This window comes from Arachis duranensis, chromosome 2 (assembly GCF_000817695.3).
Source record: "Arachis duranensis cultivar V14167 chromosome 2, aradu.V14167.gnm2.J7QH, whole genome shotgun sequence".
Lineage (NCBI taxonomy): Eukaryota > Viridiplantae > Streptophyta > Magnoliopsida > Fabales > Fabaceae > Arachis > Arachis duranensis.
In genome coordinates, this window is record NC_029773.3 from 7465967 (window position 1) to 7479667 (window position 13701).

A 13701-nucleotide genomic window follows, 5' to 3' on the forward strand; every position below is an offset into this window, starting at 1 on the left:
AAGCTCAAAAAGGAGGACAAAGGAAAGAAGGAAAGGAAGAGAGTACTCATGGCAGCTTGGGAGGATCTCGAGAATGTCTCAAATGAAGAAGAAGAATCTGAAGGAGATAACAAAGACTGCTTCATGGCTGGAAACAACAATCTTGATGAGGTAAATTATTATGATTTGACCATTGAGGACTTGCATGCTATTATTGATGATCTTACCTTAAACACCTCAAAACTGCTTGACAAATACAAAGAATGCAGATCTGAAAGAGATGTGTTAAGAGCTGAAAATGAACTTTTAAAAGAAAAAGTGAAGGAAACTGAATGTGCTTTGGACATCATTGAAGAAAACAGATTTCTAAAATCTGAACTTGAAAAATTAAAAGGAAAGCACATTGTGGATCCTTCACATGAGTTAATTGCTAAAAATAAAAGATTAAATGATATGATTAAAAGGCTGAACAGAGACTTAGCAAAATTTGCTCAAGGTTCTAGTAACTTGGACAAATTACTTGCAAGTCAAAGACCATTGTTTGAAAAATCTGTTTTAGGCTACATAGCCAAGGAAGATGCAGTTTCTAATATTTCCTCTATAAAATTTGTGGCTTCTTCATCAAATACCAAAACCATACCAAACAAATCTGGTATTGAAAATACTTCAACACTTGAAGAAAAATTTGATGAAGTATATACAAGTGAAACTGAGCCTTCACCAAGAACTGAACCGAGTTCAAACCGGCCAGGTTTGGGTTACATTTCGAAAAATGAGGCTGTTTTCAAGAAACCACCATTTTACAACAAAACCTCATATTTGAAAGATAAAAATGTTCAAAGAAATTCTGATGAAAATGCTTTTGTAAAGAGGAATAACTTTAATAAAAATCAGTTTGTCAAAAGAAATGCATCTCCTCCAAAAACCAGAAAATTTTAACACTTTAATCATTTCAAGTAATATAACTCACCTCAAGTTCAGCGACACATGTCAGAAAATCATTGTGTCAATTGCAAGAAATTTGGTCACTCATATGTACAATGTTTCATTGAAAAAAGAGTTGTTGGAAACAAAGTTTACAATATTGTTTGTGATTTCAATGCACTTGGGCAACCAAGATGGATTAACTTCAAAGGATCCAAATTAATTTGGATACCTAAGGCTACTTGAAACTCATCATGCAGATTTGCCTAGCATCCAAGAACAAAAAGAACATGTGGTACATGGACAGTGGATGTTCAAGGCACATGACTAGAAGTTCAACCTACTTCATCAAACTAAATAAGTATGATGGAGGTTTTGTGACCTTTGGAGATGATGGTAAAGGTAAAATCATTGCTGTTGGAAAAGTAGGTAATGAGCAATCTACTTTCATTGATGATGTACTTTTGGTATGTGGTTTAAAGCACAATCTTTTGAGTATAAGTCAGCTGTGTGATTTAGGATATTTAGTTATTTTCAAAAGGCTTGAATGCTGTGTTGTTAATGAAAAGACAAATGAAGTGATGTTTGTTGCCAAGCGTTTTAATAATATGTATGGACTTACTCTTGATGAACTAAAGGATCAAAAAGTAGCTTGTCTTCACTCTAAAGAATCTGAAAAGTGGTTATGACACAAGAGATTGGGCCATGCAAGTATGTTTCAAATAAACAAACTTGTAAAGAAAGAATTACTAAGAGGTCTCCCTTTGATAAAGTTTGACAAAGACATCACTTGTGATGCTTGCCAAATGGGAAAACAAACAAAAAGTTCTTTTAAACCAAAGGAAGACATCTCTACTAAAAGACCACTTGAGTTGCTACACATTGATTTATTTGGTCCAACAAGAACTCAAAGCCTAGGTGGTAAACATTATAGTTTAGTAATTGGGGATGACTATACTAGGTTTGGTTGGGTTTTATTTCTTGCACACAAAAATAAAGCTTTTTCAGCCTTTGAACCTTTTTGCAAGAAACTTCAAAATGAAAAGGATTTAAAAATATCTTCTACAAGAAGCGATCATGGAACTGAATTTGAAAATAATTTGTTTGAATCCTTTTGTGAGGAATTTGGAATATCTCACAACTTCTCTTGTCCAAGAACACCACAACAAAATGGTGTTGTGGAAAGAAGAAATATAAGCATACAAGAGATGACAAGAGCTATGCTTTGTGAGAGTAATGTTCCAAAATTCCTTTGGGCTGAAGCGGTCAATACGGCTTGCCACATTTTGAATAGAACAATCATAAGGAAATTTTTAAAGAAAACCCCTTATGAACTTTGGAAAAGCTACCCACCAAACTTAGATTACTTGCACATCTTTGGATGCAAATGTTTTGTTTTAAATAACAAAGAAAATTTGGGTAAATTTGATCCAAAGGCTTATGAGTGTTTGTTTGTAGGATATTCCACAACTAGTAAAGCATATAGGGTTTATCATCAAGATGCTAGAATTATTGAGGAGTCCATACATGTTACATTTTGTGATATTAACTTGGTGCAAAGTATTTTGGAAGATTGTGATGCAGGAAATCAAGCTCAAAAGGAGGACGAATCTGCTCAAAATCATGGAAAAAAAAATTCTGGACAAGCTGAACCAGAAACTGCAAATGCTGAAAATTCAAGAGACAATTCCATTTTGTCTCATGAATCTGAAGGAAATCCTGCAGCCAGCAGCGCCCAGAATCCCTTGGTGACTGAATCTGCCTCCAAGTCCACCAGACTTCGTGAGTGGAGATTCTTGAAGAATTATCCTGAGGAATTTGTCATTGGGGATGTCTCTCATGGAGTGCAAACAAGGTCTTCCACTAGAAAGGTAAATGAAGGATCCAACATTGCCCTTCTATCACAAATAGAGCCTCAAGACGTCAAGGAAGCACTTAGTGACCCTTCTTGGGTTAAAGCTATAGAGGATGAGCTTCTTGAGTTTGAAAAGAACCATGTATGGACTTTGGTTCCAAGGCCAAGTGGAAAGAAAGTGACCGGCACCAAGTGGATATTTCGGAACAAGTTGGGAGAAGATGGTAGCATTGCAAGAAACAAGGCAAGGCTAGTGGCTCAAGGATATGACCAAGAAGAAGGAATAGACTTTGATGAATCCTTCGCCCCTGTTGTCTGAATGGAAGCCATAAGACTTCTCTTAGCTTATGCTGCATTTCACTGGGAAGAAATTTGCTCTGCTGAATGTGGTCAAGGATGTCGCTCAAGAGTTTGTTTCCCAATCAAATCACTTGATTGCCATGAGCAAGGAACAAAGGAAGCTAGCTAGCAAGCATGAGAACTTCCTGAAGAAATCAAGAGATAGGGTGGTTGTGCTCATGACCTTCATTGATAACCTTCAAAATGATGAAGACATTGCCACTGATGTTGAAGAGGAAGCTGCTTCAGAGGGGGATGGTTCTGATGCCTAGAATTTGTCTCATAAAAAGTGCTGCAGCTGCTCTCTTTTTGTCTCATGAATTTTGTTTATTTTGCTATTATTTAACTGTTTTTATGTTGGATGACTGTAATAACTCTAAATACCTTTGTTAGTTTGGCTGAAACTTTGGACTATGGCCTAACCGTTTCTTACAGGACTCTTAATGTTGTTTTTGTGGATCTTGCTCATTATCCACCCTTGATGACAAAAGGGGGAGTAATAGTAGGATAGCATAAGCATTTTTTTTGGGATTGTTGTCTAAATTGCTGCATTAAAACTTGACTTCACATGCTGAATTTTTATGCTAATATTAGCTTGATGTTGGGCTAATTTTGTGGTGTTGCTTATTTGATATTCCTTAGACAAGATAAATATGCACAGCTCTCTATTGTGTTATCTTTAAGTACAATGTAAAACAGGAATAAAGAAGAAAGTATAAATCCAGGGGGAGCTAATCTCGAAAAGGAAAGGGGGAGCAACACTAAAGCAAGAAACATCAAAGGGAAGTTTTCTAACTTTACCAAAAATTTTAATTCCTTTAATCATTACTTAATTATGTTTGTCATCAAGGGGGAGATTGTTGAGTTAAGAAATTAATTAATAGAATTGATGATGTCAAACATTTGATTAATGGGTTAATCACCCAATTAGTTTTGATTATTTTTGATAAGTGATGCAGGCTAAAAACAAGTGTTGCAGCAGCCCAATATCAAACAAAAGAGATCAGCTAATGGGCTGAATGGTAAGTGAAAAATAAAGACAAGCCTAAGTCATTCATCCCAAGCAAAATTCATCAAAGAAGCAAAGCAAGGCACCAACGGGCTGAAGTAGAGAAGAACCCGATCCAAGCCCGAAATTGATTTTCAATTTCCCACCATCTTACCTTACCAGAAGCAACGTTCCTCTCCTCTCTAATCAAGTCACATCAAGGCTTCAGAAAAGTAAGAAAGAGAAAGAGAGAGAGCTTCTTCCATAAGCCTTTCACCGAAAAAGAGAAAAAGAGAAAGATTAAGCTAGAAAGAAAAATATCAAATCACCCAGATCAAACCAAATCTAGCTTTGATTAAAGGTAACCCATTTCCTCTTGCATGCATCAAATCTTCATCTCTACTTCCCAACACTCTGCTCTATCCGAAATGGGATACATGGGAAAGAGGATTTCTGTTCTTCTCTGCTGTGTATCTACGGTCTTAAACAAGACTTGGGGACCAAGTTAGTTTTCAAGAGCTCAGATCAAATTGACCATTGGAAGAATTCTATGGTTGCTGTTTTATGGCTTTCAGCCAAGATGAGAAAGTCAGAAGGAGAGTTTCTATTCTGAGGATTATTGAGAAAAAGTGAATCTATGGGTTGGTAAAGCTCAAGGCTCAAGGTGTTGACCTAGGAAGAAGAACCAAGCAACATGCAAGGAGATAAGAAGAAGCTTGCTGTTCATTCAGAGAAAAAGAGAGAGAAAACCAGAGAGTGAGAACAGTGTGCTGTTAAGAAGTTCCTCTACTTGGATAATGCTTTCTTTCAAAGAAGCATTCGGCCAATACTGAAGAACTGCATCTGAGGTTTGCGAATCTGGTTTTGCACATAGCAAAGAGACAGCTGATGAAGTCAATCTCCTTCATGTTTTACTGATTGTAATATACTTTTCTAAGTTTATCTTTCTGTAATTTCTTGAGAGAAAAGGCATTGTGAGAAAGCTTAAGAAAAAGCCATGAGTGAAAAAAAGGCTGAAAGAAACACTTGAGAGAAAAACCTAGAGTTATTTTCTAATTTCTTTAGGTTAGCTAAGTGTCTTGTATCTTGTACCTGTTTTGGTATCCCTTTCTTAGTTGGGTCAGCACTAAGAGGAATAGTTAGGTATTAGCATAGCCAATGTCAAGTTAGGTTAGAACTTGAGTGTGAAAGGATTGGGTCAATCCTGTGAAATTGGTGTATGTAATACTGTTAACTATAGTGAAATTCTTTCATAATTGTGGAGGAGACTGGATGTAGGTTGCATAGCACAAGGCAACCAAACCAGGATACATGCTGGTGTTAGCTTTTCTCTTCTCTGCTGAGTTCTGTTTTCTGATATTCAATAATTGAGGGGTAATTGCATTAACTATATGGTAAGTTCCCAAATATTCAATACATAAATTGCTTTCAGCTATTCTTCATATCTGTTTTGTTTGCCCCCCATCTCTGTGGTCCGTGGAGGAAGTTTCATGTAAATTTAATCTTCTTCTTTTATTTTCTGTTTTGATTGTTTATGAATTAAAATCATAACATTGATTTAATATTGGTTATTTCAATAGGGTTTAAGCTATGATCAAGAAGTTTTGCATTCAGTTAGCAAGAAGAAACCACCAGTTTCTTCTTTCAAATTGCTGAAGAACAATGGAACCTCCAACTTTGCTTCTACACCACAAATCAACAATAGCTTCTGTTTCTTTAAAGCGAGATAACAGTAACGTTGCTACTACCCCAACTAGCAGCAACAACAAGCAGGCTTAATTATTAAAAGTAAAATCAAATTATAATCTATATAATCCTTCCTATGTAGCTTGCAGAATTATGATCTTTATTATTTTTCTAATCTTACTCCAATAATTAACCATTGTGTATCTTTTTTAGCTATAGTATTATTTTACTCATGGTTCTCAGTTGTTCATCATTATTTATCACTAACAAGGTCTAATTTTCCTAATTAATTACCATATAGAGGATTCCCGAATTTGTCAGACCAGATTATATGTATATGTTTTGATATTCGAATAAAAGTTATTAACTAAGTAGGTGCCTTTTGTGTGGCTTGTTGTTTGGTGGCTAAGAATGACTTTCTTTTGACCATCCAATGATATAGGGGCACATGTGCACTAGACAGTCAAACGAAAAAGTGCACCAACTTTTAGTCAAAGCTAGCAATGAGTGCTAAGTGCGATAACATTAAATATTTACTCCATGGACATGAGGGGGATTTTGGGTTCCAAACACAGGACTTTGATATGGGCCAAAGTTTGGGTCTGACAAAAACATATAGTTAAAAAATTGGCTGGATATCCAAAAATTTCTTAGACAATAACTAAGATTTATAGTTCAAAATGAGAGGTAAATTATGAATTTTGTTGTAGACGAAATTCAAAAAAAGAGGATAAAGGGGGTTCTTATATGTCTGATTTAAAAAGAAAAGGAAAAAAAATTATGCAATAATTTTTTGTTATGTTAATTAGGATAAACTTTAAGAATGATATTCGATTGTTGACTTAGTGACTCAAATTAATTATAGATTCTGTGCGGCATGATTAAGGTATAAAATGAAAACCATAAAAAAAGTTTGACAATAAAATTTAGTTATATTAATTTAAGTATTAGATTCAATTGAAAAAAAAATTCATCGTTGTAATTTTAAAATTTAAAGTACTTCTTTGAGAATAAGAATTTGTTTATTGTGTTAGAAACTAAAACTTGAGTGAGAAAAATTTTAAAAGAATCTTTCGTTGTTTTTAAAGAGACAAATTACGTAGCAGTACTAATTATATCAATAATATTTAAAAAATAATAAAATTAGTTTAATATAAATAATTATAGATGTATAATAAAATAATTGATTAAATTAGAACTTTTTAATATTAAAAATTTTTTGTTATCATAAAGCATAAGTAATCTTAAGTTTTAATTTAACTGGTTTGAAAATTGTATTTATAAAATTCAATAATAATTAAGACTCTTCGGACAATAAACTTTTAATTAAAAAAACGCGTGTTGGTTATTAAGAAAATAGTACTGATTATATTGACTATAAATGGTGAAAGGGTAGGAAATTGTTACCAGTATATCAAGTTTGCCAAATTTGGATTTGATGAAATCTGCAAGAGAAGCAACACTTGCAGGATCAGCAACATCAAGCTGGTGAAAGAGCACAAAATCAGAGAGATCTTTGAGGGTTTCCAAAGCATGAAGGCCTCTCTTCTCATCTCTTGAAGTCAACACAACCTTCACTCCATTTGAAGCCAATTGCCTTACTATTTCTAATCCAATTCCTTTATTTGCTCCCGTCACTACTGCATACCTGCTTATCATCAACTCAAATCACACTCTACCTTTCAATTTTTTTTTATTCGTAGAATTTTATAAAAAAAAAAAAACTGAAAAAAAGTATTTATTTAATTTGTAAAAATATTTTGTTTTCATTTAATTTCTGTATTTTGTTAAGATGGTGAAAATAAAAGTCTTAAAAATAATATATTTAAAATAAACAAATAAAAGTCTCTACCGGGTCATAATCAATTAATACTTTCTATTTTTTTTTTAATTTTTCATATTCATTTCATCAATTTAAAATCATTAGACATAGTACTTTTCATTAGGACTAGAAGTGAGTCAAGTCAGCTCATGAGCTAGTTCGAGCTCGACTCATTAACAGTTCGATAAGCTAAGCTCATGAGCTGGTGAGCCAAACTTGAGCTTGGAATTGAACTCATAAATTAAATGAGCCGAACTTGAGTTTGGATAAGTTCTGCTCATTAGCTCGTGAGCTGGCTCGATTATATATTTTTTAAAATATATAAGTTATAATTTATTGATATAGAATTATAGATTATGTATTTATATTTCTCTTATTTGAGTCGGCTCGTGAGCTTTTAGTGAGTCGAGCTTGAACTTAAGAAATAAACTCGATTGTTAATGAGCCGAGCTGTGAGCCAAGCTCAATTTTCGTGAGCTGAGCTTGAGCTTGGTCTAGCTCGACTCAGCTCGGCTCACTTTCAGCCCTACTTTTCATATTTATCTTTTTCTTCTAATAATAATTGTACAATAAATTACAATATCAAATACTAAAATAAAATATAATAAAATACAAAATAATTCATCAAACATATAACTTGCAAAAAAATAATACCAAAGAAAAAAAATAATGGGTTTACAACACAAAACAATCATCAAACATGTAATATCTAAGAAAAAAAAAATAATTCACTGCAATAAGAAACTATACCTAGCAAGTTTAAAGGAAAAAAAAAAAAAGCGAAAAGCATTGTAATCTAATTTGTAATTAGAAGATACTACCTAGCAATTTTTTGTTGCAAAATTAGTTAAAGGATAATGGATAATGGATAAAATAAGAAACATAAAGCAATCATATATACCTATACCTTTATATATATAAACTATGTTATTGAAAGTTTCAAGAAGGTGGTGTACTTCACCTTTGTGGAGCTTCTTCCATCTTCGGTTTGAAACTGAACAAGGCTTATATTATTAGCTTAACTTCTCTTTAGAATGAATGAAAAAATGATATTTTAATATTGAGCCATTTTTCAATAATAATTTCTCATAAAGCTAGCTCTGAGTGTTTTTTTTTTTAGTGTGTGTATATATAGACTTTGGAGATTAATCTCGTCCATCTTATATAACTTTAAATAATATAAAATATATAGCAGATATTTATAAACAGACGGGCCACGTTCTATGGCTCATTTTTTTTCCAAATGGAAAAAAGAAACACGATGTAACATCATGAAATGGACGTTTGGCAAAAATATTCAATGTATTTTGAGTTTGTAATTTTTTTTTGTTTTTGAAATTCACAAACGGAGGCTGTGTTTTGAGTTTTTCTTTTTTTTTTCTTTGTTTCTAGCCAAATGTAAGTTGCATTTTTTGTGAAGGTTTTTTAAACTGTGTTTTTGAAGGTGTCAGAAACCTTTTTAAAGGCAACAAAATGCAAGTTGTGTTTTAAGAGTGACAAAAGACTTTTTTTAAATGGCTCAAAATGCAGGTTGTGTTTTGCATAAATAATAATATTTTAATTGAAAGCCTTGTCTATAAATATGTTTCTCAGCTTCATCTTTCCGCACTTCTCCTCTTACTCTTTCTTGTATATAATTTAGAGTTGAGTTTTTTTGGCAATTATTAGTTGAGCCAAAAAAGTCGGGTTAGGTGAGGTTGTGGTTATAGAAGGTGTTGTAAATTTGCGAGTGTATTATAACGGTGAGGTTATACGAAACACAAACGAAGGAGTGATTTTTGTTTGTGAATATCCATTATCGTTTGCTATTCCATGCACCATGAGTTTTATAGAGTTGTAAAATGGTCTTTGTGATAACATATAAAGTCACATTTTGAAAAGGGTGAGCAATATTTTATACAGAAATTCTGTACCAATATTTGGTGGGCTGATACAGTTTCAAATAATGTCCATTACTGACACGCAAGTATGCAACATATGTTCTGTATTTATCAACAAACTCGTTTCACGTGCCGATGATAGAGTTGTACGTTGAGTTTGAATCGCGTACAAGAATGGATGTGGTTGGCGAGGATGTCAACGTTGATGAACTCGAGGATATAGATTGGGAAGAAGTAGATAACAACGACAGTGAAGAGGATTTTAAAGTCAACTATGAAGTCGATGACAAAAACGATGACACAGACTTGGCAGGAAATCCGGCAGTACAAAATGAGGCAGATGCGATTGTAAGTCAGCACCACTTGTCGTTCTGTCTTTTATGCAGATTATGGATCTCAAAACTATGCATGCCCTAGAATTTTCTGAGTATGCGAATATCAGTATGTTATCTTATGGTTATTAATTAAAGTTACGACTACCATTAATTTTATTTGAATTGTACTAACAGTGGTTCGTTTGTCGTAGGTGAAGGCAATGTTGCGGCGGAAAATGGCGAGTTTAGTGTCGGAATGGAATTTGGTTTCAGAGAGTCGGTGATATCTGCAATCAAAAGTTACATTATCTCTAGAGGAGTTGATTATACTGTGTATGAGTTTAAGCCGAAAACATTCTATGCGAAATGCAATGGTTATGGTGCAGGGTGTGATTAGCTTATCTGAGCTAGTTTGATTCGAAAGAAGAGTTGTTGGGAGATTAGGAGATACAATGGCAAACACACGTGCACCATGGGGACGATTTCACAAGATTATGCCAAGTTGGACTCAAACACAATTGCAGATGCCATTAGGCCGTTGATTGAAGCAGACCCGTCGATAAAGGTGAATCTATTATTGCAGAAATTCACTCCAGGTTCAACTACGCTGTAAGTTACCGCAAGGCATGGTTGGCAAAGCAGAAAGCTGTTGCAAAAATTTTTGGTGATTGGGAAGTTCCTTACCAGACTCTGCCAGTATGGTTGAAAGCAATGACTGTGAAGATGCTAAGGTCTTGTATTCAAATAAAAACACTCCCCATTTACCATTAGAGTGACGAGGTTCAAGGTGTAAGAGTTCTCCATCGCGTTTTTTGGAGCTTCAATCCGTGTATTGTTGCATTCAGACACTGCAAGCCACTGGTGCAGGTTGATGGCACACACTTGTACGGAAAATATAAAGGTGCACTTCTAGTTGCGGTTGCACAAGATGGGAACCAAAGCATTGTGCCCATTGCATTTGCGATAGTCGAGGGTGAGACAGCAGACGCATGGGAGTTTTTTCTAACCAATTTGCGGAGATATATTGTTACCATTGATGGCGTGGGCATTATTTTTGACCACCATAACTCCATCGACGCTGCAATAGCTCGCAGTAACGGTGCATGGTCACCACCATATGTACTGCATCAGGCACTTCGGGTCCAACTTCTTAAGGAGGTTCAAGGCTCCGTATTTGCATGAACTCATGGTTAACATGGGTATTTCATTTCGCTATTATGGTCCTATTCATAGTAATTTTGTGGTATCTGCTTATGATTAAATGATTTGTTCCACAGGCTATTCTAGGACGGAACATAAGTACAACAAAAACTATCAGAGGCTAAAAGAGCAGGGTGAGGCATATACTCAATGGCGCGATGACATCGGTCTTCAGAGATGGTTGTTGGCATTCGACGGGGGTCATCGTTGGAGACATATGACGACAAATTTGGTAGAGTGCATAAACTCTGTCCTGAAGGGTGCACGCAACCTTCCTGTGACTGCCATTGTTAGGTCTACTTTTTATCGACTGAACGAATTGTTTACTCGGAAAAGCGCCGAGGCTCATGAGTGTGTCCGCAACAGATTCGCGTATTTAGAATTTGCCACGAAGAGAGTTAAAGAAAGCTTTTAACGTGTAGAAAATATTGTGGTCAATCGGTTCGACCGGCGCAATGAAATGTTTGAGGTTTACGAAATGCAAGATGGTTCCATTTACACTGTTAACCTTGCGCAACGACACTGCACATGTGGCCATTTCCAGGTCAAGCGACTCCTATGTTGCCACGTTCTTGCATGTTGCGCTAACCAGCATCTTGATTGGCAAGTATATGTGCATGACATTTACAAGATGTCTAAAATTTACAAGGTGTATAGAGGCGAGTTTGTTCCGATGGGTGACCCATCTACGTGTGATAGATATGAAGGAGCGAAGGTGACCACCAACTGGACATTGAGGCATGCGACAAAAGGAAGACCGAAGTCAACTCGCTACTTGAATGAGATGGATTCGCAGGATATGAGTGGTCCTCACCGATGTACTATATGTGGACGGGAGGGACATAGCCGTAGCCGATGTTCTCAGCGCGCAAGTCCAAGCTCCACTGGAGGTCATTAGTGGTTAAACTAGTGTGTAAGATTTTTATGTTATGGCGCATTTTGTGTATGTATGCGTTAAACACTAAATAATAACTAAATATTCAGATTAAAAGTGCAACAAGATAATCTCAAATAGAGTTATACGAGAACAAAACTAAATACAGAATAAGAATACGAGAACAAACAGAATCATCTAAATATACAATACGAGATACAATACTGAATACAAGATACAACAATGAAAACAAAGCTAAACTCAACAAGTACAAGATCAACTGCAACATATTATTTCTTTGGCGCCTTTTTCGAATACAAGGATGGGGTATATTTGTCCAGTGGCGCAGTCTATATCCGTAAAGTATACGAATGACCTTGAGACACACCGGCATCCAGACCACCGCCAACGTCAGCAGGACCACCGACCTTTGGCATGCTCGCACCGCCAGTGTTGTACAAACCGGAACCACTCATCCCCGGAGCACTCGCTCCACCATAATCATACCAGTGCTGAAGATCAAGTCCCAAAAATCCCTCTTCTTGCTGCGGGTCTTCATTCAAATCGAACAACAAGATTATCTACATGACCCGACGATTGATCCATGTCGAAGGCATTGGCATGACCTGATGTGGCGTGACAACCAGCTGATTGCTGAGAAAGAGCAGGCCGTTCCTGCTCTGGCGTCGAAAATAGAAATATAGGACATTTTTTAAATATGTTTTTAGTCCCTATAAAATATAAATATAGGACATTTTTTAATATTAGACACACACATGGAAACATTTTTGCCGTTGTTCCTTATAAGTACTTTAGAATATACGGTTTAGTTTTTAAAATATTGCCAATTTCACTTTTGGTCCTTACAAATATTTTTTAGTTTCATTTTTCACTTATTATTAGATCTAAGTGGTGGGAGCTAAAAATCTAATAAAGAGAAGATGGACCAAAACAAATATAAAAAACTGTAGACGGGAAAATAAAATCATATTTACACCTAGAAAACTGTTTTTTGGGAATTCTTAAGTTAAAGCTCTTTATGTGAAGAACATACTTGAGAATACTACTACCAAACAATTCAAGGAACTGTTCTCTCGTCATGGAGAAGTAACAAAAGTAGTCATGCCACCTAGCAAAGCCGGAGGGAAGCGTGTTTTGGTTTCATCTATTATGTAGAGAGGTCAAGTGCATTAAAGGCCGTAAAAGACTCGGAGAAATACAAAATTAATGGTACTTCTTTATGATTCAAAGTTATAAATTGGGTTCTGTCTGACTTATATGTTAAAACATACACCTCTTTGTGATGGATTGGAACTTCAGGTCAATTGCTCGAGGTTGTTCTTGCCAAACCTCAAGTTGAGAAAAAACCTGATATGGGTTACGGCTACAATCCTGGACTTGCACATCTTGGGTTTGGTGGTGCCTTTGCTGGAAATCCGTATGGCTCAGTAATAGGTGCTGCAGGAGCTGGATATGGTGTTGCTCCTAGCTGGATGGTTCTGATGGTATTGCCAAATGGCAAAATCGGCTATGTCTTGTAAGTTATTACTACTCTTGGACTCAGGCGTGTTTGAATTAATACTTAATTGAACTCCCTGTTTTCTGATATTTAATAACAAAAATGCTCATTTTTTAATTTTTAAAAAATCTTGTGAAAATGCTTATTTTCAAGAGTAAATGCTTAAATTAGTCTCTTAAATTGTGCACACGAGTCAAATTTTGTAGAAATCTTTTAGTGTAGCAGAAATGTTTACAAAAATATATTAACTATATCTTGTGCTATCATTTTGTCAAATTGATGCTTAAGTATTTCAGGAAAGAAAATTGATGCTCTCTAGCT

The 13701-nt window shown here is 35.2% G+C and overlaps 2 protein-coding genes and 1 pseudogene across 2 annotated transcripts in view; 2 read left to right on the forward strand and 1 right to left on the reverse strand.

Moving 5' to 3' along the window:
• The window catches only part of LOC107473157 ((+)-neomenthol dehydrogenase), a 30622-nt gene extending 21920 nt beyond the window's left edge, over window positions 1–8702 (reverse strand). The window contains exon 1 of the mRNA XM_021134896.2: window positions 8555–8702. Coding sequence (XP_020990555.1) covers window positions 8555–8574 — 20 coding nt within the window. The 5' untranslated portion in view covers window positions 8575–8702. The remainder of the gene's footprint in view (window positions 1–8554) is intronic.
• Window positions 8703–11447: 2745 nt separating this feature from the next.
• On the forward strand, window positions 11448–11885 carry LOC107473237 (uncharacterized). Its single transcript, XM_016092793.1, has one exon. It carries the CDS (start codon window positions 11448–11450, stop codon window positions 11883–11885), a length of 438 nt encoding a protein of 145 aa, XP_015948279.1.
• Window positions 11886–12637: 752 nt separating this feature from the next.
• On the forward strand, window positions 12638–13402 carry LOC107473236 (heterogeneous nuclear ribonucleoprotein Q-like; annotated as a pseudogene).
• The last annotated feature ends 299 nt before the right edge of the window (window positions 13403–13701 follow it).